General features: G+C 42.6%; 3 protein-coding genes across 4 annotated transcripts; 1 reads left to right on the plus strand and 2 right to left on the minus strand.

Moving 5' to 3' along the window:
* Window positions 1-1,726, minus strand: LOC108103074 (elongation factor Ts, mitochondrial). 2 transcript variants are annotated; one of them, XM_017208422.2, is made up of 4 exons: window positions 1,428-1,726; window positions 1,122-1,332; window positions 768-1,016; window positions 1-664 (listed from the first exon to the last, which is right to left on the minus strand). In XM_017208422.2, exons 2-4 carry the CDS (start codon window positions 1,296-1,298, stop codon window positions 134-136), a joined length of 957 nt encoding a protein of 318 aa, XP_017063911.1. In that variant the 5' UTR covers window positions 1,299-1,332; window positions 1,428-1,726; the 3' UTR covers window positions 1-133. The 2 variants fall into 2 exon arrangements, with proteins under 2 accessions (XP_017063911.1, XP_041674128.1); XM_041818194.1 differs by having other exon boundaries at window positions 1,122-1,725.
* Window positions 996-26,450, plus strand: LOC108103073 (dynein heavy chain 7, axonemal). Its single transcript, XM_041818197.1, is given in 27 exon segments — window positions 996-1,040; window positions 2,172-2,709; window positions 2,818-3,042; window positions 4,970-5,132; window positions 5,202-5,435; window positions 5,491-7,070; window positions 7,130-7,252; window positions 7,528-7,681; window positions 7,771-9,066; window positions 9,127-9,573; window positions 9,631-9,744; window positions 9,811-11,324; window positions 11,440-12,226; window positions 12,303-12,485; window positions 12,638-12,984; window positions 13,058-13,897; window positions 13,960-14,260; window positions 14,262-14,326; window positions 17,606-17,893; window positions 17,946-18,361; window positions 18,424-18,602; window positions 19,616-20,992; window positions 21,093-21,101; window positions 21,177-21,194; window positions 21,275-21,647; window positions 25,653-25,804; window positions 25,863-26,450. Coding segments are annotated over 26 exon segments (12,222 nt in total). The 5' UTR covers window positions 996-1,040; window positions 2,172-2,179; the 3' UTR covers window positions 26,370-26,450.
* LOC108103046 lies at window positions 21,720-25,423 on the minus strand. The gene is given in 4 exon segments (XM_041818182.1): window positions 21,720-22,909; window positions 22,911-24,861; window positions 24,914-25,151; window positions 25,210-25,423. Coding segments are annotated over 4 exon segments (3,540 nt in total). The 3' UTR covers window positions 21,720-21,772.
* Window positions 26,451-26,505: the final 55 nt, after the last annotated feature.

Here is a 26,505-nt window from a genome sequence, read left to right on the forward strand (position 1 = left end):
TCTGATCGTAGTGGTGGTTGTACTTCTTTTACATGCAAATTTTGACCAGAACTGTGTCCAGAAAATGGGGGTTTAACAATCTTCGGTTGGGGCGTTTAACAATTTAGAGTTCTAGAGTCTGCTTAAAAGCTAGTTAATTGCTGCTCAGGTGTTGGGAGCGAATTATGGCCTCAAGACTGCGTTCCGTTTGCTCTCCGCACTCAAAGCGATGAAAGTCGACGATCTCGCAATTGTGGTCCTGCAATGCCTCGCCCACTGTTTTATCCGCATCCAGTAGGTACTCCTGGTGGATCAGGCACTTCTCATCATCCTTGTTTTCCGCAGGCGTGTCCTTGTCGTACTCTCCAATCTTAGTCGGCTTCATGCCCACTATCTGCTGGCAGATGCTCTTGTGGAACTCAAAGTCTAGCAGATTGTGAGTCGATCGGTAGGCTACGATTGCACCGTATTTGCCCACTTGGGTGATGCCCTCGGTAGAGCCTACGTTGGTAGGTGCCGGGTGGGCGTAGCCTACAAGTTTTAGATCGTTGTTCACCTTAAAGCACAGTGCTCGCCTGATGGTAGCATTTTCGCCGATTGCGCCAATCAACAGGGCCAGGTGGTCGCCCAATGTGCGTCCCTCTTCCGTGCGCAGGTTCTTTAGGGCATCAGCATCGAAGCCGAGCTGGAAAGGATATTAATATTAGTATATTCTAAAGAATGGTTGGAAACCGGTTCTAAATTTAGTTAAGGAACCTAAAAATGTATTAACTCAAACTTCTTCTTACCTTCCATAGATCTCCATCGAAGTCCGTCAAGTCCGTGTAGTGCAGACACATACAGGCAACGTGATCCACAAACCGCTTGAAGGTGTCGTTCCTGGCCACGAAATCAGTCTCGCAGTTCAATTCGACCATGGCCCCTCGAGTGCCGCGGATAAGAACTCCAACCAGACCCTGGGCAGTGGCTCGATCTGCGACTTTGGTGGCCTTGGACCAGCCAAGAGTTTGGGCCTGCTCATGCAGCCACTTTTCAGCCTGTAAAATTTGACAAATCATCAGGTAAAGTTGCTGTATTCTTTACAATAATTTAAATAAGGGAGAGGGTATAACCAGATAAAAGGTTAAAAAAAAGGTACCCACCAGTCCGACATCGTTGTTGTGCTTTTCCAGGGCTTTCTTACAATTTGCGAAGGTGTAGCCGGTCTTTTTCCTTAAGGCCGCCAGAGCACTCTTCTCCAGACCTCCGGTTCCAGGAGTTCCGGCATAAAGTTGCCGCGTGGAACTAAAGGCACGGGTGAACATTTTTTGAAGCAACATTTTTGGCCGAACGAAATTTGTTTAAATCCTAAAACTGATGTATTTTGCGTGGGGTGAACTTGTGGACTTGTTGCTCTTTGCCTGCTGCCAAGGGCAACTCTCCGTCTTGTTTGTTTTTCCGTTTCCTACCTGTCGTTATGTAGTTGCCAAGAAAATCAATTCATTCTAAACAACAGAAAACTTTGTGTGTGAGATTTGCATTTGTTTTCAACTCCTTCGTATGTTCGGATCGAGTCAGTTTAAGTAATCGCGTTGCGGCGCGAATTAATCTGAACCGTGTGTGGTGCCTTGATAGGTGAACAACAGGTAAGTCGGCGCTTCAATACGCCTGATTTGTGTAAGTGAGCAGAGGTAGGAAATTCACGGAATATGAGAATTTTGACAGTATTCCGGGTTGCACAATTCGAGTGTTAGGGATGGCAAAAAAGCCGGCCAGGCGCGTGTGACTAGCAGCTGTTTGTATTTTATCGATATTTTTACATCTATCGGTTGATACAATCTGAGTTGAGTATGGATCGCAACCAATTGCAGTTCATAACCGTTTCACGATGGTTCGAGTCTTGATTTATTGTTTTGGTTTCGTTTAGTTTTTCCGTTATTTTAATTTATCCAGAACAAGCCCAAAATGTATATTTGAGAAGCGAATAAGATTTCTGAAAACAAATTTATTTATCAATTTATTTGTTACCTTCTAATAATTTGACAATAGCCGAAAAGTCATTGTACGTTCTCTACATCTATATTTTTATTTTTGTCCCACACCTAGATCAAGCACAACACCATAATTTGTTAAAAAGACTTTGTTTATTTTCCATTTTTTTTGGAAAGTAGTGATACTTATTTCTCTAAACCTTTAATTTAATACCATTTTAGGGTACACCATGCAGGGCAGGCAGAATCCAAATCGGGAGATCAGCATCCCCAGCTTCACGTCGATATGCGGTGCCCGCCGCTTATGCGAGAAGTCGAAGATGCTGTACACTCGACCCAAGCCGGATGTCCTGCAGAGTATCCTGCAATCGAAAGCCAATCCGGAGTACAAGTCGCGTCGCCTGTGGTACGAACTGAACATGCCGGAGTGCGCCAGTACGCTGCTGGATGGGAAAATGTTATCCGACCTGCCCGATAGCATCCTCTGCCCGAAGAAACAGAAAAAGCGACAGAAAAAACAGGAAAGCGCAGCGGCCAAGGCTAACTACATGACCATGCGCCTGGAGCGGGAGCACTTCCGGCGCAAGCTGGTGGAGCTGATCTTGCACATGGACGATGACCAGGATCCAGAGTTAGCAGCCCAGTGTGCTATACCCTTTCCGGATCAAGAAGAGCGTGAAGTCCTGCGGTATTATTACTATATCAAGCATGGAATCGACACCATTCACGTCTCCCCGTTGAGCAAGAAGATCCTCAAGAGGTAAGTTGTGTGTAAAACTTTTAATAATTTAAAATTCTAGTATTGATTGATTTAGCAAAGCTATATTTGCTTGCAAATTTATCATGTAAAAATTATTTAATATTACAGGATAACAGATCTTGTTCCTTCGTTGCTATACAAATGGCAGACAGCTCTCAACGAGAACATTGCCGAAGTTCGGGCGGATTATGTTTTTGCCATGAAAAAGGCAGTGGTGGACTTCGTCCTCCGGCACACGGTCCTCGATCGACTGACCAAGGAAGGAGTGGGTGGAAAATTCGACACCGCCGAACGAAGGGAGGTGCAATCTATGACAAATTTCTGGCGTTATCGGTGAGTTTTGAAATGAAATGGAAAAATAATATGTTTTTGTTCATTTTAAAAATGCATTTTCCGTGTAGTTTTAAAACTCCAATATGAAAACTTTTTTTAAGCCAAATTGGCAATGACTTTGACAAAAAAAGAGTGATTGTTTTTATTTTAAACCCTACGATTAATAAAAATCAAAAGGTCTAGTATACCAGATTTTATAGATTAATAAAGACAGCGAAAAGGGCTAAATTTTATCAGATTGTTTATTTTTGAAACTATCGCTTCTTTTACTTTCTATTAACTCACATGGAAAAGCTTATTTTAAATAGGCAAATAAAATCGAAACTTTCCTTAAGCCAAATTGATTTTGAGAGTAGGAAAGGAGATTTTGCTAATTGATATTGACTACCACTGAAATGTGTACGCTTTTCGCATATAAAAAGTTTTAAAAACAAACAAGGAAGAGCAAATTAAAGTTAGAACCACCCCTGCATGTGGGGGATTCAAATTTTTTAATTAAAATAAATTACACCCGCACCAAGTGCCAAGTAAATTGTGTGCATATGGTAAAAACAGGCAAACAACAACAGCAGAAAAAAAGAGAGAGTGAGTAGCAAACAGAAAAAGTTGCCATAATTGAATGCGAAGTGTTGTAAGTAACTTCCCCGGCTTCGCAATTTGGCCAAAAAGGCGTGCAATTGACATGCAATTACACCCAACCAAAACACTCGAGACCCAGAATCACGCCCCCACATATGTACTTTTATGTACGAGTATTTTGCGGATGCCTTGGCTTTATTGTGGATTAAAAACCCAATCCGATTTTTAACGAAATGAATTGCCCTTTGAGTCGGCAGCCCGCGAAATCTTATGAAAATAACTGACAAAGTCGCCTCCCAAAAGGGGGAAGGAAAAGTGGGTGGGTGAAGCGTTAAGAAAATAAGGAAAAATAACGAAAGTCGTGCGACATTATTAAAAGCTTCTTGCAATCGGGGGAGAACGCGAGAAATCGCTTTGCGGCGTGCCAAAAACTTTTTAACCGCACTTTTTCAACTACAATGCCAAGGAAATGGAAAAGTGGAAAAGGCTGCGTGGAAATGGTAGCTTCAGAAAGTTAAGACCTCCTGTGTATTGGTTTGACATTTGATGAGCAACAGCATTTTTAGCAGTTGTTCGGGAATGGGTTTTGGGATATATAATGCTTCGGCTCAGAGATTCCGCTCAAGACATAAATTGCAAAAAGGATATGCTTAAAAATGAATTGAACTTGTTTGTGACACCCAACGGGAGGCGGGATTTTGAAGGCATCATGCGCATTGTGCGGTTATCAGTGATGACTTTCTGTCTACTGTGAGAATTCTCAAAAACTTTGGTTGCCTTGTTGAAAGTTGAACAATGCTTTCATTCATCTATATCATTCATGATTGATGGTTCTTTGTATTAAGAAATATTTGAATTCTTTTAAAATATCTGAAGCTATATTCTTGTAGTTATTTAACTTTACTTTAAAGTAAAACATTTAATAGGAAAAAAGTTTGCAATCTTTTAAGTTTCCCTCTGTAACTTTCCTTCCTCGCTTTCAACCGTAACACCTTAGGTTGCTTATGTTCTACTTTTTATTTTTGGGGTTCGAAGTGGGTCGAAGGCATATCGATATCCGCATTCACATCCATGTCCGCGTGAGGTTTGCTAATTTACTGCCTTCGAGCATTTGGCATCATTAAGGAGGACCCTTAGATGCTTTTTGTGGTTCGGTGGTTGGGGGGTTGCCCGCTGGGTGCTCCTGTTGTGGTTGGGCGGTTGCGGTTCCCTGCACTGTTTAATGGGCTGTGACGGAATAGCTGGAGTGAAAAGTTTTCCCTTAGTCTCGAGATAATTTGCATAAAAAGACGTTACTAACTGTGCCCGCCATCGTCATCATCCTCATGCCATACAATTTATCCCACAGATACGACGAGAATCGCAATGTCCTGATGAAAACGCTATTCTGCATACATCGAAGTGTGGCCAGCATCTTGGAGTTGTGGAGCATGAAATATAAGGATAAGTCCTTTATCGATACCAAGGAACTGAGCAAAATTGAGACACCGTTTTCACTATTCTCGTTTGTGGTATGAGGATTTTTAAAGAAGTTACACATATCGAGTAATATTATTTTTTTAAATCTTTTCTTTTGGTAGTACCTGTGCGGCTCCCACATCGATAATGGAAAGAATATGCTTGAAGAAAGCTGGTATGGCGAGATCCACTCCTCTTTATTAAAAGCCAGTAAACGAGGACAGTTGCCTGACATTCGTCGATTTACTCTAGTCAAGCGCTTCTTTAACTGCGTTGCTGCCTTGATGACTCAGCAACTAGAGGACATTTGCATAAGGAGTCTGAAGGACTACGCTGACTTTATTTGTGACTATGGGGTAAGGGTTGTGATCCATCAAATGAAATCTATGAGTTTACAATTCCTTTTTGTAGCACGCAAATCCTGGCTTCGAGATCTCTGTGATGCTGGCGGACGAAGATACGATCCAGTTCAATCCTGGTTTTTCAAAGGTCCAAAGCGAGCTGCTCCGGGTCATAGACTCGATTCTATTGAGTATTCAGATGCTGCCACGAATCGAAAGCAAGCTCTACACCGATCTGATTGTGTCCAAGAAGATCTTTCTCACACCCACAGTTCCCGATAGCATTGTACAGGAAACGAAGAACCGGATATGTGCCATGTTGGAGGAGCAGCGTATTGGTCCAGAATTGCGATTGCAGGACTTTGATCCATTTATTGATCTTATTAATGGAAGCGATGCCGAGCGGGTCAGTAACTTCATGGAGAGCGATGCTACTTTCGAACAGTATGCAGAAATGGTGTACGAGTACAAGGAGAAGGAGGATCGTATCGCCAGAGAGGTTTGGGCCGTTATCCGGATGGGTTTCTACGAGTTCCACAGGGATAAATTCATCACCCATCTGGAGACCTTGTGTAGACAGCTCCAGTTGGATCTGCTGGCTAGAATGGTGACCGATCAGCAGGCAAGAATCACTCGATTGGGAAAAGAATACGATGCTATTGCCAAGAAGGCTCTTACTGTGCCCAAGGACACGGCTGAATTAATGCAATTGAAAGCTTATGTCGTCCATGCAGAGGAGAATCTTGTGCCAGAGATGGAGGCTAGATTAAAAGTTAACATGGGTGAAATTTTATGGCTTATGGATCACACACTATACTCCCCGCTGGAGATTAAAAATAATAGCAACTCTTTTCAATGGTACCTGAAGCTTCCCTCGATCTTCGAGCAACATCGTGCGATTATTGCTGAGAAGGTGATCGAGTACCAGGAGCTGCTCAAGAAACGCATTGAACTGTTCCGTCGGGAACTGCAAAATTACTATGAGCAGGTGCAAACGTATGATACCTGGGGCGACATTAAACAGCTTTCTAGATACAAGAAGCGAGCTGGCATTTTGGATCAGAGATTAGTCCAGGCAATGGAAACTATTGATCAAATTAACGAAGAGGAAACTTCCTACGGCTGGGATCTCTCGCAGTATCCCATGAGAAAGAAAGCCCATGACCAACTGAAACCGTATAAAACTCTCTTTGATGCTGGGCAGGATTTCATGGACAAATGGGATCTGTGGATGCACTCTCAAGTAGGATCTTTCGATCCCGATGAAATCGATGGCGATGTGTCCAACTTCTATCGCATAATTCAAAAACTAGACAAGCAGATGGGCGAACATCCTATTACTATGCAGCTTATTCAGGATGTGAAGGCCCAAATTGAGGCCTTCCGAGAGCACATGCCTATTATCAATACTTTGGGCAATCCGGGCATGAAGGCTCGTCATTGGGAACTGGTGTCCGAGATTATTGGTTTCCCCATCAAGGTGTCGCCAGAGCTGACATTAGAAAAGATAATCGAGTACCAGCTAGACGAGTATGTGCCCAAGTTCGAGGCTATCTCGGAAAGTGCCACTAAGGAGAACAATTTGGAGAGAGCAATGGCCAAGATGGTCAACGAGTGGGAAGGTGTCGAGTTTGCCATATCGCCCTACAGGTACGTATTCCATTTTGTATTCGATGGAAGTGACTTGTAATTGAAATGCCTCCCTGCAGGGACTCCGGCACATACAAACTGGCGGCTGTGGATGACATCCAAATACTGCTGGACGATCAAATCATCAAAACGCAGACGATGAAGAGCTCACCCTACATCAAACCATTCGAGGCGGACATTCTGTAAGTAAAACCATTTGTATTCTTAATCGAAACAAGTTTTGCCTTTAAAGAATTTGAAGAAACAAATGAGTTTTAAAGACAATTTGCCTAACCTTTAAATATATTTCGTATTCTTGAAAAACCACTTCTAATAATCAGCTTCTTGTAATCATTTTCTAAGCTTTTAGCGCATTAAGGATTCACATTAGTCCTTCGTGTTCTTTGGCTCTTTGTTGGGCCGTCAATGTCAGTGGCAGAAAAGTAACATATGGCTAACCTTTGTTGTCCTTTTACAGCAAGTGGGAGGCCAAGCTCATGCTGTTGCAGGAGATCCTGGACGAGTGGCTGCGAGTGCAGGCCACCTGGATGTACCTGGAGCCCATCTTCAGCAGTCCAGATATTCAGCAGCAGATGCCAGAGGAGGGGCGACGGTTCAGTGCCGTGGATAAGGTGAGTATGTTGCCCCCTATCTTTGGAAGGTTGCTTCTAAACACGAGCTTGATGATTAAAAACTAAAATAAACAATGCCTAAATTACAGATATGGAAGGAACTAATGAAGCAAGTGGCTCAAGATCCTAAGGTCATGACTGTGGTGCAAATCGACAAGATGAACGACAAGTTGAAGAAGGCCTACAGTTTGCTGGAGGTGATCCAAAAGGGTCTAAATGCCTATCTGGAGAAGAAACGCCTCTACTTCCCTCGTTTCTTCTTCCTGTCCAACGACGAACTTCTGGAAATCCTATCAGAAACAAAGGATCCAACCCGTGTCCAGGTACATTTGAAGAAATGTTTCGAGGGCATTGCCACACTGAACTTTACGGAGGAGCTGGATGTGACTGCGATGCGATCCTCAGAGCGTGAGGAAGTCACCTTGGTGGATGTTATCTCAACATCAAAGGCGCGCGGTCAGGTGGAGAAGTGGCTCTTAGAGCTGGAGATCGACATGAAAAAGAGCGTGCACCACAAGGTTTCGGAAGCCTTCTACAGCTACTTAAAGATGTTGAGGCACGTTTGGGTGCTGACTTGGCCGGGTCAGACCGTCCAGTCAATTTCGCTCACATATTGGACTCTGGAGATTACCGAGTGCTTCGAGAGCGAGGAACCCAAAGAAAATCTAGCCAAATATCTGCAGAAGTGCATCATGCAGATCAACAAGATTGTGGATTTGGTGCGTGGCGATCTCAACACCCAAAACCGTATTACTTTGGGTGCTTTGGTGGTGTTAGATGTTCATGCCCGTGATGTCCTGGCGGAAATCGTTGCAAATCAAGTAGAGGATTTGCAGGATTTCCAGTGGCTATGCCAGCTACGCTACTATTGGGAGGATAATAATCTCGATACAAGGATGATAAACTGCTCCCTGCCTTATGGCTATGAGTATTTGGGCAACACACCCCGACTGGTGGTTACTCCACTCACAGATCGATGTTATCGTACCCTGTTTGCTGCCTTGAATCTGCATTTGGGAGGTGCTCCAGAAGGTCCTGCCGGCACTGGTAAAACTGAGACAACGAAAGATTTGGCCAAGGCCGTAGCCAAGCAGTGCGTGGTGTTTAATTGCTCGGATGGTTTGGATTACCTGGCTTTGGGTAAGTTCTTTAAGGGATTGGCTTCGTGCGGCGCTTGGTCCTGTTTCGATGAGTTTAACCGCATTGATCTGGAGGTACTTTCGGTGGTGGCGCAGCAGATCTTAACCATCCAGCGTGGCATCAACTCTGGAAGTCCCACGCTAGTGTTCGAGGGCACCACTTTGACACTGGATTCCACTTGCGCCGTATTCATCACAATGAATCCTGGTTATGCTGGACGATCCGAGTTGCCTGATAACCTCAAGGTAGGGATCTAAGCTAAGTTTTCCAAAGTTTTAGATTCGAGTTGTTTCCCTTATCCCTAGGCTCTCTTCCGATCGGTGGCCATGATGGTGCCGGACTATGCCCTGATTTCTGAGATTGAGTTATACTCATATGGTTTCCTGACTGCCAAACCGCTGTCCATTAAAATTGTGGCCACCTATCGTCTGTGCTCAGAGCAGTTGAGTACCCAATGTCACTACGATTATGGCATGAGAGCTGTAAAGTCTGTGCTGAAAGCGGCGGGTGCGTTAAAGCTACGGTATCGGGATGAGAACGAGGATATTCTGGTGTTGCGATCTATCAAGGATGTCAATTTGCCCAAGTTCCTCAACCAGGACATTCCTCTTTTCCAGGGCATCACTTCCGATCTCTTTCCTGGAACAGTTTTGCCGGAAGCCGACTACGTACTCTTTAACAAATGCACACAGATGGCTTGTGAAAAACAAAATAAGCAGTGCACTCCGTTTGTGCTGGAAAAAGTGCAACAGGTAAGTTATCTTAGAGATCCTGGCTTTTAAAATTTCCAAATCCTCATTTTCCTTTAGCTGTATGAGATGATTGTGGTGCGACATGGTCTCATGTTGGTGGGTTATCCTTTTGGAGGCAAGACCACCACCTATCGCGTCTTAGCCGAGGCACTGGAGTGTATGGAAAAAGCGGTTGGTTACTTTTATATAATATATTTGAAGTTAAATAATTAATAAATTACTGACTCTTATCCCCAGGATGGTTCCGAAAACAAAGCCATTTACACAGTAATCAATCCAAAGGCCATTACTATGGGTCAACTTTATGGTCAATTTGATGCAGTGTCCCACGAGTGGAGTGATGGGATTTTGGCAGTAAACTATCGTATCTTTGCTATATCTGATAGTCCAGATCGGAAATGGTTAATATTTGATGGACCAGTGGATGCGATTTGGATTGAGAATATGAATACCGTGCTAGATGATAACAAAAAGTTGTGCCTGATGTCTGGCGAGATTATTCAGCTATCTAATACCACCAATTTGGTTTTTGAACCCATGGACTTGGAGGTGGCCTCACCAGCTACGGTCTCTCGATGTGGCATGATCTATCTGGAGCCCAGTTCCTTGGGTTGGGAACCTTTGGTAGCCTCCTGGAAGAATACTCTTCCTCCGGCATTCCACACGGTCAGCAAACAACTAATATCAATGCTAATCTCTCGGTTTTGTCCTATACTCCTGTACATTCTGCGCAAGAGTCTAAAGGAGATTGCACCCACATCGGATGCTAATCTTATGGTCAGCTTAATGAACTTTTTTGAGTGTTTCATCGACGACTTCCGAGATGAGAAGTATGTGGCTAATGTATCAGACTTGGATTTCCGGGCCCAAACAGAAGGAATATTTCTGTTCTCGTGCATTTGGTCGATTGGCGGATCTCTTGATGCGGATAGCAGGGAGAAGTTTAATATAATATTTAGGGCACTAATGGAAAAGACCTTCCCACAAAATCTCTATGACACATATGGAGTAACCGAGGATCTTTATGTGGAAACCTTGGCCAAACCATTCATATTTCCCATACCCAAACAGGGATCAGTGTTTGATTACAGATACATAAAGGAAGGCAAAGGCAAGTGGAAACCCTGGCAGGATGATGTTAACTCTGCTCCACCAATCCCTCGGGATATTCCAGTCAACCAGATTATAATCCAAACGAATGAAAGTGTACGGATTGCAGCTGTTTTGGATTTGCTAAATCGTCATGGAAAGCCGATAATGTTGGTGGGACCAACGGGAACTGGCAAGAGTGTCTATATTATCGATTACATGCTCAAGAAGATGGATTTATCTATATATAAGCCCCTATTAATCAGCTTTTCTGCTCAGACATCGGCCAATCAAACTCAAGATATCATCATGTCTAAGCTGGACAAGCGCCGCAAAGGCGTCTTTGGTCCACCTCTCAATAGTCGCTTTGTAATCTTCGTGGACGATGTTTCGATGCCTCTCAAGGAGAACTACGGGGCCCAGCCCCCGATTGAGCTCCTTCGAATGATGCTCGATCACATGATGTGGTACGATCGCAAGAATATCATTCCGATGAAGCTAATTGATCTGCAGATGATCGTGGCCATGGGTCCTCCTTCGACGGGGAATACGGTGACACCTCGTTTCCAGCGATTCTTCAACGTGATATCCATAGATGATTTCAATAATGACATATTGAATACCATCTTTAGTAAGATTGTGCTATGGCATCTGGATACTAGGTAAGATTAGTAATTGTCTGCTTGGAAATGCAAATCTTTCTTGCTAAAATGTCCGTCGAAGAATTTCCTATTTAACTCTGTTCATAATATATTTTTCCCGACTCAATCAACCCAGGGGCTTTTCAAAGGAGTTTGATCCTTGTATTGACGAGATCGTAGGCGCCACCATGACCATTTACAATGACGCTAAACTGAATCTGCTTCCCACCCCGGCGAAATCGCATTATCTCTTTAATCTGCGCGACTTTTCAAGGGTTATACAGGGTGTCCTGCTGTCCGTTCCCGAAGCAACCGAAGATGTGAACTCCATGAGGCGACTGTGGGTACATGAGGTGTTGCGGGTGTACGGGGATCGTTTGGTGGAGGATGCCGATCGAACTTGGCTGTTTGAAAACATATGCAGCACAGTGAAGGCATCCTTCAATACGGATCCCACGCGCCTATTTGGTCGACTTGTGGAAAAGGACAAAACCCTGCAGGAGTCCGATTTCCGTCAGTTGATTTACTGTGACTTTACCAATCCCAAGGCGGACACCAAGAACTATGTCGAAGTGCAGGATCTGGAGGAGTTGCGCCGGGTGGTGGAGGCTTATCTGGTGGAGTACAACAACATGTCGAAGAAGCCTATGAATCTGGTGCTTTTCCGCTTCGCCATCGAGCATTTGTCGCGCATATGTCGCATCATAAAGCAGCCGAGAAGTCATGCTCTGCTCATCGGGGTCGGTGGCTCCGGGCGCCAGAGCCTGACTCGATTGGCTTCGCATATATGCGACTATGAGCTGTTCCAGGTGGAAATCACGCGATTGTATGGGCCGTACGAATATCACGAGGACATCAAGGCGATCCTACGCAAAATTGGGGCATCTGAGATGCACGGAGTATTTCTCTTTACGGACGTTCAGGTGGGGAACCGTAATTGGCAATTTGACCGTGTCTTGGGCTTTCCTTGGTTTCGCTAACTTTTCTAGAATCTTACAGATTAAAGATGAGTCTTTCTTGGAAGACATTAGCAATCTACTTAACTCCGGTGAGGTTCCCAATCTCTTCAGCAATGAGGAGAAGATCGAGGTGCAGGAGAAGATGGCCCAAATCGACAAGCAGCGGGACAAGGCTGTACAAACGGATGGCAGTCCCGTGGCCCTGTTTAACTTTTTTGTCACGGTGGGGTCCCTTATCAGCAAATTCTATATAAACAATACCCACAGATTTATATTTTCTTAAAATATTCAAATAACTGATGAAAATTACATTAATAATTACTTAATAATCACTGATTAACAGGTACTAATGTATCTTAAAATTTCCTACTGCAGACCTGTAAGGACCAACTGCATATCGTCTTGGCTATGTCACCTATCGGCGATGCACTGCGGAATCGGATCCGTAAATTCCCTTCGATAGTCAACTGTTGCACCATTGATTGGTTCCAATCTTGGCCGGAAGACGCCCTACTAGCCGTGTCGACACGTTTCCTAGCCAGCGAGGATCTCACAGCTCTGGAGCGCCGCACAGCAATTGATATGTGCATGGACTTTCATACTTCCACCCAAGAGCTTTCCGCCAAGTTCTTCTCAAGGTTGCATCGGTACAACTATGTAACACCAACCTCTTATCTGGAGTTGATTCAGACCTTTAAGGCGCTGCTCAGTCAGAAAAGAAAGTGCGTATTTAGCTTTAACCCAATAGTATCTATTACTCAATAAAATAATTAATATATTTTCCTTTTATTTTAGCAACATTACCAATAATCGCAATCGTTATTTAACTGGAATATCACAGCTGGACATTGCTGCCCAGCAAGTGGCTGTGATGCAGGAGCAACTGATCGCACTTGAGCCTAAGTTAAAAGAAGCCTCAGAGATCGTGGCAGAACAGGTGGCCAAAGTGACAGCCGATAGCAAACTGGCCGAGGAGCAGCGAGAAATTGTCAAGCTGGATGAGAGTGCGGCTAAGGAACAGGCAGCTGTAGCCCAAGAGATCAAGGACGAGTGCGATGCTAAGCTAGGAGAAGCATTGCCAATTTTGGAATCAGCTTTGGCCGCTTTGAACACACTAACCACGGCAGACATAGCTGTGGTCAAGACCATGAAGAGTCCACCCATTGGTGTAAGGATCGTCATGGAAGCAGTGTGTATCCTAAAAGACGTGAAACCTGATAAGGTACCGAATCCGAGTGGCTTGGGCACTATAGAGGATTATTGGGGCCCCTCGAAGCGTGTGCTTAGCGACATGAAGTTCCTGGACAGTCTGTTAAACTTCGACAAGGATAATATTCCCGTGGAGGTGATGAAAAAATTAGCACAACGTATTCTTAGCAATGAGGCGTTTGATCCGGAAAAGATTAAGAGTGCTTCTACGGCTTGCGAAGGTCTGTGTCGTTGGGTTATTGCGCTAAGTAAGTACGATGTAGTGGCCAAGATTGTGGCGCCCAAAAAGTTGGCTTTGGCCGAGGCCGAAGCCACATACAACGCGGCCATGAAGACGCTCAATGAGAAGCTGGCCATGTTGGCCAAGGTGGAGGCCAACTTGGCTGCCATCCAGAAGATTCTCGACGAGCAGTTGCGGCAGTATGGGTAAGCCTAAAGAAATTTGTATGAAATGATTAGATCCAAAACGAATAACTTTTTCCTCGTAGTATTTTGCTGGCGGAACATGAGGCTTGTACCAAGAAGTTGCAGCGAGCCCAGGAACTCATCTCTGGCTTGGGAGGCGAGAGAACTCGATGGTCGGAGACAGCCAAAATGCTGCAAGCCAGCTTTAAAAGCGTTACTGGTGACGTTCTGATCTCATCTGGTGTGGTCTCCTACTTGGGACCCTTTACCATCGACTTTAGGGTGGAACAGATTAAAAAGTGGGTTACTAAGTGCCTTAATTTTGGTGTAACCTGCACTCCCGACTTTCAACTGGCCGTTGTCCTGGGCGAACCTGTGGAGATTAAGATTCTGGAATATTTGTGGTCTGCCTACTGATGCGTTCTCCATCGAGAGTGCCATTATGATGAAGTGAGTAGGAAATTGTTTTTCAACTATCTGTTTACCTGTATTATGTTTATTTTGAATTTGTTTTAAACTAAGTTCAGACATTACCAGGCCAAAACAATTTTAGCTAAAAGAGTAATTAAGAATTAATTTCAATTACAATTTCGCTTCTAAGATAAATTATTGAAAATGTTTAGTAACAATTTTGTGCCAGTACCACTTTAACCACAAGTTATGACAACATCTGGCACTGCCCCTTGGAAAATCCCCTGTGGTGATCGCTAGGCCAGCCAACTCGCATCAATTAAACAACCTGACACGGTAATTATGGTCCTGCCTTGCCTGTCAGCGGCACGGAAGTTCCGAATCTACGGCTTCTGTATTTCGTTTCTTCGTTTTCTAATTACAAAACATAAAACGTTAGAATTCACGCGTATTAGGAAAATTAAAGATACGCCTCGTGCTGTAGCGGGTGGAGTGTGGGAACGGCACCGGATGCTGCACGAGGACCGCGAACTGGAACGGAATAGGGCAAGGGAAGGGGATTGGGAATGAAAACAGTAGCTGGGGGTAGGTGTTTAGGCGTAAAGGGGGAGGGATGCATGAGCGCATTAAGCAGCGTACCCGCATGTGGCCAGAAGGACTCGTTGCCAGGACACGCCATCTCGGTGGTGGCTGTGCCAGCCAAAGGTACAAAGGGCACAATAAACTCAGATGAGGTACACTGGGAAAAATTAAAGATCTGTAAGCTAAACATAATGTTGGAATAGATACAAAGGGCTTTAAGTTAATATTTATTTATTAGTTATGCGTTTTTTACTTTTAGTATTTGTTATTAAAAAGTTTATCTATAAACTAAAGAATATTTTTCCTTTGTGTAAAAGGTTACAGTGGTTAGTGGAATAAGGAGGGAAGCTGGCAGGCAGAAATTTTCATGTTTGATGCGTGTATTACGCATCTGGTGGATTTCTCGTAGGTCAGAGAGCGGGACCACATGCCACTCCACGACTCTCCGCTGCCACTCCAAGTCGATTTAATAAAGGAAATTCCTGGCTGCTTTCCACGAAAGTGTTCAAAGTAATTTGGAGCATGCCCGAAAATACCTGAGGGGCCACCGGGTTTTCCTTTCGAAGGGAGGAAAATGCGGGCAAAGGAGGGTATCTCCCAAATTCAGAATCTAGAATCGCCCTGTATAAGCAATTGATTAATGTGCGCCCAGAGCGGATTAGGTTTAATTTTTACACAGCCGGAGGGTTAGTTGCGATGCGATAGCGACAGACGATTGCACATCCTTGGGGATTTCGGTTCAGTCTCTAGTTTCGAGCCTTTGTCTATCCTTCTGTCTATATAGGACGAATTTGTATTTGTGTTTGGCAAATATCCTGAGAGCCAGCCAGCAGGGTGGCTAGAATGTTGTTGTCCTTACTATTAACATTCATTTGCTTAATATTTCGGGTGACACGTAGCACATATGGTGACCTCCTCAGCATCCTCTGTTTCTTCCTCCTCAGAATCGTAAAATGCTATGGCCATATATTGGGTATCATCAGGTGTGGATGTTTTCCATATCGGGTAGCGGGTTTTTGGGGTATTGTGTAATTTGAGGGTCGTGCCTTTGATTAAATAATGTTAATTTGAAAAAGGTAAAAACAATTTGTAGACGTCTACTTTGGGTCTCCTTGTTTTCAGGTTTTGAATTTAAAGTATTGCCAAGGAGCCTGGAATGGGGCATTGAACGTTTTCAAATGAGTTAAATCGAACTCTTCTTTTTTCAAAAGAGGGTAAACATTTAAATCTCATAAATTTAGATTGGTTCTATACTTTTTCAAAATCGCCTTACTTTAAGTCCTTTTCTTTATATTTAAGAACTAAAATTTAAATAAATACAAAGCAATGCCAGCGATTCTCTCGATGCTGTTGGTTGTTAAAAGATTTGCCATTTTTTTGTGTCCCCATTTTTTTGTAAATCCCCAAACTCCATTCAACAGATTTTCAACCGGCTTACAATGCGAGTTGTATTCTAACTATTCGCCGGGAAATTTTCGCTTTTATTTTGTGACAAAAAGTTGTATCTTTCCCAATCCCACCTCTTTATTTCTCCCTGGCGATGCTCTGTGAACTTTAACCGGGTATTCACATGGCAACTGACTACCATTGAGATCTCCGCCTCCGCAGGTTCCCATTGTACTCCGTGTCCTGGCACATCGTATGAGGGTTTCGGTTGGAATTCGTTGTTTAAAAATTGTTGGAGGTTTTTTTTTTGATTTTGGGATACGTGTGGCGACGGCGAAGGCATATTGCCCTTTTGTTTTTCCATCAAATATTTTTCATTCATCAAGTTTTCAATTTACAAAAATGTTCATTCATTCGCACGAGCAATTTGTATTCGGTGTGAATTTGTCATGTGCTAGCTGCTGTTGTTGCTGCTGCTCCGGCTGCAACTTATTGTTACTTTTACCGCTTTCTCTATTTTTGTTTCTGTCGCTCCCAATCCTCTTGTCCCGATTTCCACACCCATTTATTTTTCCACACTGGCTGCGAGTTATCGCATCAACTATATATATTATATGTATATGCAGTTCTCGACACACCCAGCAACCGCAATCGAGGTATACTCGTACATAGATGTGAATTTGTATATTTTTATATACCAAATCAGTGTCTTAGTCCTAAAAGCAGAGATTTGAAAGGGGTGGTAATTATAATAAACATAGTTTATAGATAATATTTAAAAATCTTATATTAAGAATAAGATAAGATTTTAAGATTTCATATTCTAGTTTTCTTTGATACATAAATAGATAGTAAATATAAGCAATATTAAATTACATTTTTCTTGAATAAGATTTCTTAGCTTTTTAATATATTTTTAATTTATTTTTATTATAATCCGATGCACATTAAATTTGTACATCTAGTAAACCCTTTTTCGTCTGGGTCCCTGACTAAAATCCTTTTGTAATATAGTTCTGTTTGTGGCTTAACGTTTGCATGATGTATGGCATTTTTGAATCCAGAGGTTCTGCCCCCATTCCTAAACCCACAAAGCACACACATCAATACATTCGAATAATGTGAGCAGAAAATATTTCTATAGCATTATTTACGCTTATGAATTATTGACGTAAATATTGAATGTGTATTTATGCGGTATTTTCTTTTTTAATATTCCAACTTCAACTAACTGATGAGCTTGTTGCGGTTGTTGCCCATTGTTTCAGCATGTTGACAAATTGTTTGCATTTATATCATTTAATGTACAAATGTTTAGCAAGTATACAATATACATAAATTGTTTTCCAGAAATGCTCGACGATGGCCCTTAATGATTGACCCACAAGGCCAGGCCAATAAATGGATCAAAAACTATGAGAAGAGCAACAAACTGTGCGTGATTCGGCTTAATCAAGCGGATTATACTCGAGTAATGGAGAATGCCATACAATTTGGTCTGCCCGTGCTTCTGGAAAACATTGGCGAGGAATTGGATCCCGTCTTGGAGTCTGTGCTTACGAAGACACTGTTTAAACAGGGCGGTGCTCTATGCATTAAGTTGGGTGACTCTGTCATTGAATACAATCATAGTTTTAGGTAAGTTATTAAAATTTTCCAGATATAAAATAATTTAATTGCATCACCACAGATTCTATATGACAACCAAACTGCGGAACCCTCATTATCTACCTGAGGTGGCAGTCAAGGTAACACTACTGAATTTCATGATCACCACTCAGGGATTGCAGGATCAATTGTTGGGCATAACGGTGGCCAGGGAACGTCCGGATTTGGAGGCTGAGAAGAACAATCTTATTGTCCAGGGAGCTGAGAACAAACGAATGTTAAAAGAGACCGAAGATCAGATTCTAGAAGTTCTCTCATCAGCTGAAAATATTCTGGAAGACGAGACAGCCGTACAGATTCTGAGTTCAGCCAAAGCTTTGGCAAATGATATTAGTGAGAAGCAGGTCATCACTGAGGCCACGGAAAAGCAGATAGATATAGCTCGTTTGAGCTATGTGCCCATAGCCGAGCACTCAACTATATTGTTCTTTACTATAGGTGAGGAAATTCTTGAAAAATATGTTATTTTTGTAAAATGTAACTTATATATTTTCCCACAGTGGAACTGGCCAACATTGATCCCATGTACCAGTACAGTCTGGCTTGGTTTGTCAATTTGTATATGTCATCCATTGATAATACGGAGAAGGTGGACGACATAGCGGCACGACTGTTGGATCTACGGAATCACTTTACCTACAGCCTTTATGTCAATATCTGTCGCAGTCTCTTCGAGCGTGTGAGTGCCCATTGGATGAACCCAATTATCGTCAAACGCCGGTCCGTTTATTCATCCGCTGGCCAGTATCTTGGCCCTTTAGCCTCGTTAGTCCCGTAATTGCGCATAATCTGATAATGTGACATTTGAAGCGTGCTCCTTTGCGTTTCATTTGCTTTGTGGCTGAGCATCCTGCTCAGCTTGACTGGGCTTTACTCGACTGCTTTTAAATAATATTTAAGCATTTCAGCTTTGAAAGTAGATTGTATTGTAACGCTACTTCAACGGACAATGAAGTTGAAGGAGTTGCAGTAACTGAAAACTGAGTGGGTACTATGGAAAGCTTATATAAAATATTTATTAGAAAATATTTATATATATAAGCTAAGTAAGATGTTTTCAGTTTAAACTTGTTCGCTTCTAACGTAAGCGTAAAATCCCAAGAATTTATTTTTTGTTTGCTTCTAACTACAATTCAGTTTCGGATTCGTTTAAATCCACTGTACATCTGCTCGCATAATGTTATTACATTGCTGGTGCAATCAAAGGATGTACCTAGCCAAAGGAAGCTGGGGCAAAAAAGGAAATAATAATCCAAACAAGTTCTAGCTAGCTTTATGCTGTTTTCAGTCAATTATGCCATGGCCTTTCCCTGTCCCCTTGGCTTTTGCCATGCCCCCTGTGGTGACCCTGCCATGAGCTAACCTTTGATCCCCAGCTTTTAATTTTCTTGTGCATAAAAAAAACGAAGTGAATTGCTATCAGGGAAGCAGCATCACTGTTTGGCTTCGGAAATGCTTTGATTTCGGTGGGCAACCTTTCCGTGTAACCCATTTAATAGGAGAGTGAGCCTCTAAACCCTGACCCTGAATAACCCCAATCACATCACTTCTTTTTATCCCTTACTTATTTATACATTCAGAGAAAACTACCAGGTCTTTGACCTTCTGTGATGTGTGAACTCTTAGTCATTTATTTGAAATACTTTACCTTATTTTATTTGAGTGTAATGAAATGTTCTGACCTTTGAACAGGATAAGCTGCTGTTTTCGCTCATATTGGCCATCAACATGATGAAGCACGACAATCGGATTGACAATGCCGAATGGATGTTTCTGCTGACTGGAGGCGTTGGTTTGGAGAATCCGTTCAAGAATCCAACCACCTGGCTGGGTGTCCAAAATTGGGATGAGCTCTGTCGCCTGACAAATTTACCCAATTTCAAGGGCTTACGCGAGGACTTCAATGACAATTCAGCTCAATGGAAGCCCTTCTTTGATTCAAAGTCGCCCCAGGATAATAAGGACATACCGAAAACATGGGACAATCGTGTGACCGTATTCCAGAAGCTTTGTCTTCTTCGCGTCTTTCGACCAGATAAATTGGTCCCGGCTGTGTTGAACTTTGTAAGCAGAGAGATGGGTGAGAAATTTGTAGATCCTCCGCAATTCGATTTGATGGCATCATTCGCTGATTCCCACTGCTGTGTGCCTTTAATATTTATCCTGACACCCGGTTCGGATCCCACTGCAACACTTTTAAAGTTTGCCGAGGATCAGGGCTTTGGAACTAATCGATTGTTCTCGCTGTCATTGGGTCAAGGCCAAGGCCCCATTGCCATGAAGATGATCGACGAAGGCGTTAAGATGGGTAATTGGGTGGTTTTACAGAATTGCCATTTGGCAGCTAGTTTCATGCCCTTGCTGGAGAAGATTTGTGAGAATCTCTTGCCGGACGCAACCCATCCGGACTTTAGGCTATGGCTCACCTCGTATCCGGCAGACCATTTCCCAGTTGTGGTCTTGCAGAATGGCATCAAGATGACCAATGAACCGCCCAAGGGCCTTCGCTCGAACATACTCCGCTCTATGATTAGTGATCCTATCAGTGATCCAGAGTGGTATGAGTCTTGCACGCAGCCTAGGATCTTCAAGCAGATGATCTACTCGCTGTGCTTCTTCCATGCTGTAATTCAGGAGAGAAGACACTTCGGACCGATAGGATGGAATATCCCCTATGAGTTTAACGAAACCGATCTCAGGATATCTTTGATGCAGCTGAGGATGTTCCTTAATCAATATGAGACTGTTAACTATGATGCGTTGCGGTATTTGACGGGCGAGTGCAATTACGGAGGAAGGGTCACGGATGACTGGGATCGTCGCACTTTAAAAACTATTCTAGATAAGTATTATTGCCCGGCGGTTATAGACTTGGAGAAACCATACTATCTGGATGAAACGGGTGTGTATTATGTGCCCGTCTTCAAGGAGGTAGATTTGTATCTGAACTTCACGAGGGAACTGCCGCAGATCTCGACACCAGCCATCTTTGGATTCCATGCCAACGCCGATATCATGAAGGATCAAAAGGAAACGGACATGTTATTATCGCACACTTTGCTCACTCAGGTAAGTTTAATTTTAATTTTATGTTTATTGTCCATTGTATTTTATATGCTTAATGATAAATTGTTAAAAATTTTTGCTTCTTAATGCTTGCCATTTAAAGGAACGTTGGGTAAGATGTTTACTGTAGTTTTTCAACAAATAAATTTAATAATTTTATACGGTTTATTTGCTACACTCTGCATAGGACCTCTATGATCGTCGTGTAAGTGCCCGATAACTTTAGTTAATGCTTAAAAAATTAATATATTTAACGAGTTTTTTGCTTGACACGCTGCTTTATAGAAATTGGAGAAAAAACAAAGGGTCTATATAGAAACGCTTAGTACACGCTTCCCCGAAAACCTTTCCCTACCCACTTATCCTACCTGTCCTCCCTTTCTTTCCCTGCACCTTATGCCACTTAAGGATACCAGTGCCTCCTCGGACGATAGTGGCGGTTCGAAGGCATTAACGCCCGAGGAGGTCGTTACCAATGTGGCCACCGATATATTGGATAAGTTGCCAAAGCTGTTCGATCGAGATGCAGCCTTGCTCAAGTATCCCACTCTGTACCACCAGAGTATGAACACGGTGCTGGTCCAGGAGATGGTGCGGTTTAATGTACTACTGAACACGATCCGAACCAGTCTTATCACGTTGCGAAAGGGTATTAAGGGTAAGTGATTTGAATACCTCATTTGATAATTCTATGTTATAATCTGTTATTAAAAACAAAATTAATTTGTAACGAAAGATCTCTTTATTGAAGATGAAATTTTTTATTAGAATTCCAAATGCTAATTAGTCGTTTTCTGAGAGTGTCCTACTAGCTTGTTCTATTATTGTTTTATCATTGACGGGTAAATGATCATCGCTTGTTTGAACGGGGATGACAGCATCGAGGGGATTATTAAAATGTGAGCCTAAGGAGCCAATACGCCTTTTTTCAATAGAATGGTCTTTGGCCATTTTAGCGGGTAGTAATGTGCCTTGCTTTTCAAGTTTAGACGATCTTAATCTCATCGTGTTTTGTATTTCCGATTGTACAGGTGGTATGAAGATCTTAGCCTTTTCAACAATGGGTACAGGCTCTGGTCTAAGCTCTGGCTCCAATTCCGATTTCAGTTCCGCTTCCAATTCGGTTTCCAACTCAGGTTCAACTTCGAGTTCGATTTCAGTAATAGGTTCAATTTTGATTTCGTGTTCTAGTTCCGGTTCCTTAGATTTTACCTCAGGTTCAGGTGGTTCCACTTCCTTGTTAATTGCATCAATCGACTTCACATCCTTAGAACCTGAAGAAATGGGTTTCATCTCCATGGGCTTGAGTTCATGACCAGGTAAAACCAAAGTTTTCAATTCATGAGGAGGTGAAACCATTGTTTCCAATTTCTGAGGAGGTGGAACCATTCCTTTCACTTCATGAGGAGATAAGTTAGTTTCTGGATCCACTTCCGATTGAGTTAAATCTGAAGGTTTCATATTGTCATTTGGAACATCGAGTTCATCCATATTCTCAATGGGTTTGGATGAGTGTGATGTTTCCAAACTGTATTCCATTTCAGAGGCGACTTGCAAACTAAGTTTATGAAATGAGACCATTGGCGAACCTTCTTCAGTTATTGTTTCATTTTCAACCAAATTTTTGTCCTCGTTATTTTGAAGTGATATTACCTCATCATTGAGTTCAATCTTAAAAGCTGTTAAATCTGATACATCTGAAAAATCATGAGTGCTTATTACACTGAACATTTCGCTTGGCTTCGCTGTAATGTCCCCAAGGGAATTAATGATTAGAGTGCCTATATAATGATCGCTACCAGATGGTGGATCATCGGGCGAATTATCAAGGTTCTCTAATAACCTTGTGACATTATCTTTTTTAAACTTTTTCATTAAGTTCAACATTTGTTTTCGCATAAAAGCAGATCCTTGAATTGAGGGATAGATTTCTGGTATCTATATTATCCTTGTCCCGAATATTGTCCGTGGAGCGTATGACATTTTGAGAAGCACACAGCCGGAGGTCAACCAATTCTTTTGATGAAACTAATCCAAGTTTGTCTACATTGTAGAAAAGACTGGCGAATACATCGTCAAAGAGATCGTTATAGGTTTCGGTGACGATGCGCTCGTTTTCCTCTAGCCAACGTCTTCCGGGAACTGCTTGTCGAATGATCTTTCTAATTATGGCATGGGCCTCGTACCAGGAATTCTTTTGGGGGATATCACTTTCACTATCTGTGGACATGAGGTATAGATCGTTATCGATAAGGCGATCAATAAGATCGCTCGTTAATGTGCTGCCTATATCAAACGGTTCTAGTTCTTTCCATAGTTCAGGAAATAACACATCCTCCACTACGTATTGGACGATCATGGAATTTTCATAGCGTTGCAGGACTTGATTCATATTTGGGGATACCATATCCTTCAACATCAACCGAAGAGGAACATAATTGAGGGGGTTTTGGATTAGCTTAAAGCTCTCCAGCCATCGGTGTATATCCTGGTCAATTTGCTTGGCCAATTCTGTAACGGTGTCAGCAGCTTCACCTTCGGCCGCATTGTACATGTCTGAGGTCAAAATTTTGGCCATATATTCATTGGAGATATCATTATTTACAACATTGCATTGCTGGAATAGCTCCTCGTAGACCATTCTCATATTGTCCTCCTTCTGTCTCAAACCAGCTTCGGCAGCCTCGCGTCGCCAGCGCTCCTTCTGGGCCATAATCGAGAAGAAGTGCAGCTTGCGCAGTTCCGAGAGACGATTCATCTCTTCCGAGAGGAACTGCATTACCCATCCTATGTAGCTGCCCTCATACATGTTCAACAAGTTTTCAATGTCCTGTCGTTTTTTATCCGATATTATTTGTTCATTCATAATACCTTTTTGTTCCATTATCTGTTCCTCAACATATTTGTTCCATCTATCGTGATCTCCTGGATTCTCCAAATCACTATCCTTATCCGTCCTCGTATCATAGAGGTCTTTCAGATACGCCATGGACATTTGGGATGCCGCTCTACCTAATTCTTGCTTTCGCCGCTTTCTGAGACATTTTGGCTCTTCTTTTTCCTGGGTGGCCTGAGTTCTAAGGGTCCTTAAGGATTCAAAGAGCTTCTGCAGGTTGGCTTCATTGCAGAAGTTTCTCTCATATTCTCGGTCAAACTGCTTGGGCTTGGACCAGTCCTTAAGCTTTCTAAACGGACATTTTAATTGGTTCATGTTGACTTGCTTCTCAAGTTTGTCAATTCTCATATCAAAAGCATTGCGTTCGGTTTGTGAGACAAAATTTCGACGTGCCGGATCAACGCCGTATCGTAAAAGGGGAGCATAGAATTCGGAGCACGGAGATCCCAAAGAATGCATAGGGCTCTGCTTTATCCACTTTCGCGGAGTTTTCGTGACCTGGAACTCCAATTGACGCATTCCTCGCTGGAACTCAATCTCGTTCTTTCGCAAACCCGCCTGACGACGCGCCTCGATCCGTTCGCAGGCTTTTTCAATCCGTGTCTTTGAGGCAGCGTGCATTTCCTTCTCCCTCTTGTCAAACATTTTGATTACGATCTGAAGACGTATCATCTGACATTCCTGAATGTCCTCCTCTCGCTGGATCCACTGCTCCCATTCGAAGGCTTCTAGAATCTTCTTGTATCCAGTTTTTATCGCCACACTCCTCGCCTCATTAAGGAGTCTTTTCATGTTCACCTTCAGGGCATCCCTGAAGGCCCACCGCTTCCTAGCACGCTCAAGAACTTCGACCTCATGGAGTCCTGGACGATTTGCTTCGGGCAAAACAGACGGCAGGGAAAACAGTTCCAAGGTTTTTGCACCATCTGCTTCTAAGATTTCCGGCAAATAGCTCAAAGTCTGCGCAGAGGATTCCCTAAGAAAAACCGTTCACGAAATATCAAAATTAAGCTAAGTTCTAAGCTTACCTGTAAAGCGTCTGAGTGATTTGATCCTTAAAGGGTCGATTGTCCTCAGCTTTAGTAAAGAAATCACATTTGTGTTTCAATTCCTTTCGCATAACTATCCTGGGAGACATCTTGACCTCATGGGTGTTTACAGTGGTATCTTGTTCGGTGAGAAAATGGAATCCTGGAGCATGGAATCGACATTCACTGTCGGTGCGAGGTAATTTTCCAACATCGCGTTGGGCTGGATCATTTGCACCTGGAAAATTGTATAGTAAGTTGGAAAGCCGGAGAAACTTTTTTTCAAAAAAATATACCTCCACTGATTCGTAGATCTGGAGAGCTGGTAGTCAAACAAGATGTTAGACCATTTTCAGTCTGCTTTTTAGTTCTCTTAGTAAGTTTTTCGTGTTTGATATTATTCAGATGGCTCCTAGGCGAAGTATTTGGTTGTCTTACATCTCTGTTTTTTTCTTCCGGAAAAACCTTGAAATTAACCTGTTTTACCAATCGTGTATTGTGTATTGGCATTATGAAAGGTCCATTAATTTTTTTAAATTATTTAAATTATATTTCTTTTATATTTGCTTTAATCAATGTTGATTTTCCGTGTACTTTGTTTAGTTTTGTGTTAGCAAATGAGTTTCATAATTAATTCATTTCGATTTGTATTTAAGAAGCCTACTAAGTTAATCTTTTGATATAAAGCATTGATTAAGAAGATATCAATCTAATCTTAGTTTTGCCTTTTCACCAACAGGTTTGGTTGTAATGTCTGCCGCAGTAGAGGCGGTTTATAAGTCAGTCCTGATAGCCAAAATACCGGCAATGTGGGCTGGAAAATCATACCCAAGTCTGAAGCCTCTCGGAAGTTATGTGAATGATTTTCTGCGCCGCCTTGAATTCCTGCAGGTAAGTAATAATACATTTCAAATACTTCAATCTCAACTAATATTTTTCTCTATTATAGCATTGGTATGATCATGGTGCCCCTTCAACCTTCTGGCTCTCTGGCTTTTTCTTCACTCAAGCCTTTTTAACGGGTGCCCAGCAGAACTATGCCCGAAAGTATGTCATTTCCATAGATCTGCTAGCCTTCGACTATGAGGTTCTGTCGATAGAAGAAACCCAAAGACAGGGATTATCTCGTCCCGAGGATGGGGTCTTTGTATATGGCATTTTCCTGGAGGGTGCTCGTTGGGATCGCACTGGAAAATATTTGGCCGAATCCCGGCCAAGAGAACTGTTTGATACAATGCCTTTGATTTGGTTAAAACCACTCAAGCGTGTCGATCTTCCCGAGCGTCATAATTATCTGTGTCCCATGTACAAGACAGCCGAAAGACGAGGAGTATTGTCCACCACTGGTCATAGTACCAACTTTGTTGTGGCCATGTTGTTACTCTGCAATCCCAATACCCCAGTCTCCCATTGGATTATCAGAGGCACGGCTCTGCTGTGTCAACTGAGTTTCTAAAAATTACTCTCATTTATTGGCTTAAACTATATTTTGTAAAGTTTACTTTTAAGTTAAAATAAAAGTCTGAGGAATAACAAATTGTGTATCGAAAGTTTAAGTTTTTCTTTAAATAAATATATTAGTCGGATAAAAT

This window comes from Drosophila eugracilis, unplaced genomic scaffold, assembly GCF_018153835.1.
Source record: "Drosophila eugracilis isolate 14026-0451.02 unplaced genomic scaffold, ASM1815383v1 contig_1197, whole genome shotgun sequence".
NCBI lineage: Eukaryota > Metazoa > Arthropoda > Insecta > Diptera > Drosophilidae > Drosophila > Drosophila eugracilis.

Excerpts from the sequence above, each read along its gene's own strand:
- LOC108103074 (XM_017208422.2), bottom strand. The coding sequence starts at position 1,298 with ATGTTGCTTCAAAAAATGTTCACCCGTGCCTTTAGTTCCACGCGGCAA. Across the intron at positions 1,017-1,121 it reads ACAACAACGATGTCGGACTG|GCTGAAAAGTGGCTGCATGA; the intron begins GTGGGTACCTTT and ends CAAATTTTACAG. Across the intron at positions 665-767 it reads TCGATGGAGATCTATGGAAG|CTCGGCTTCGATGCTGATGC; the intron begins GTAAGAAGAAGT and ends TATCCTTTCCAG.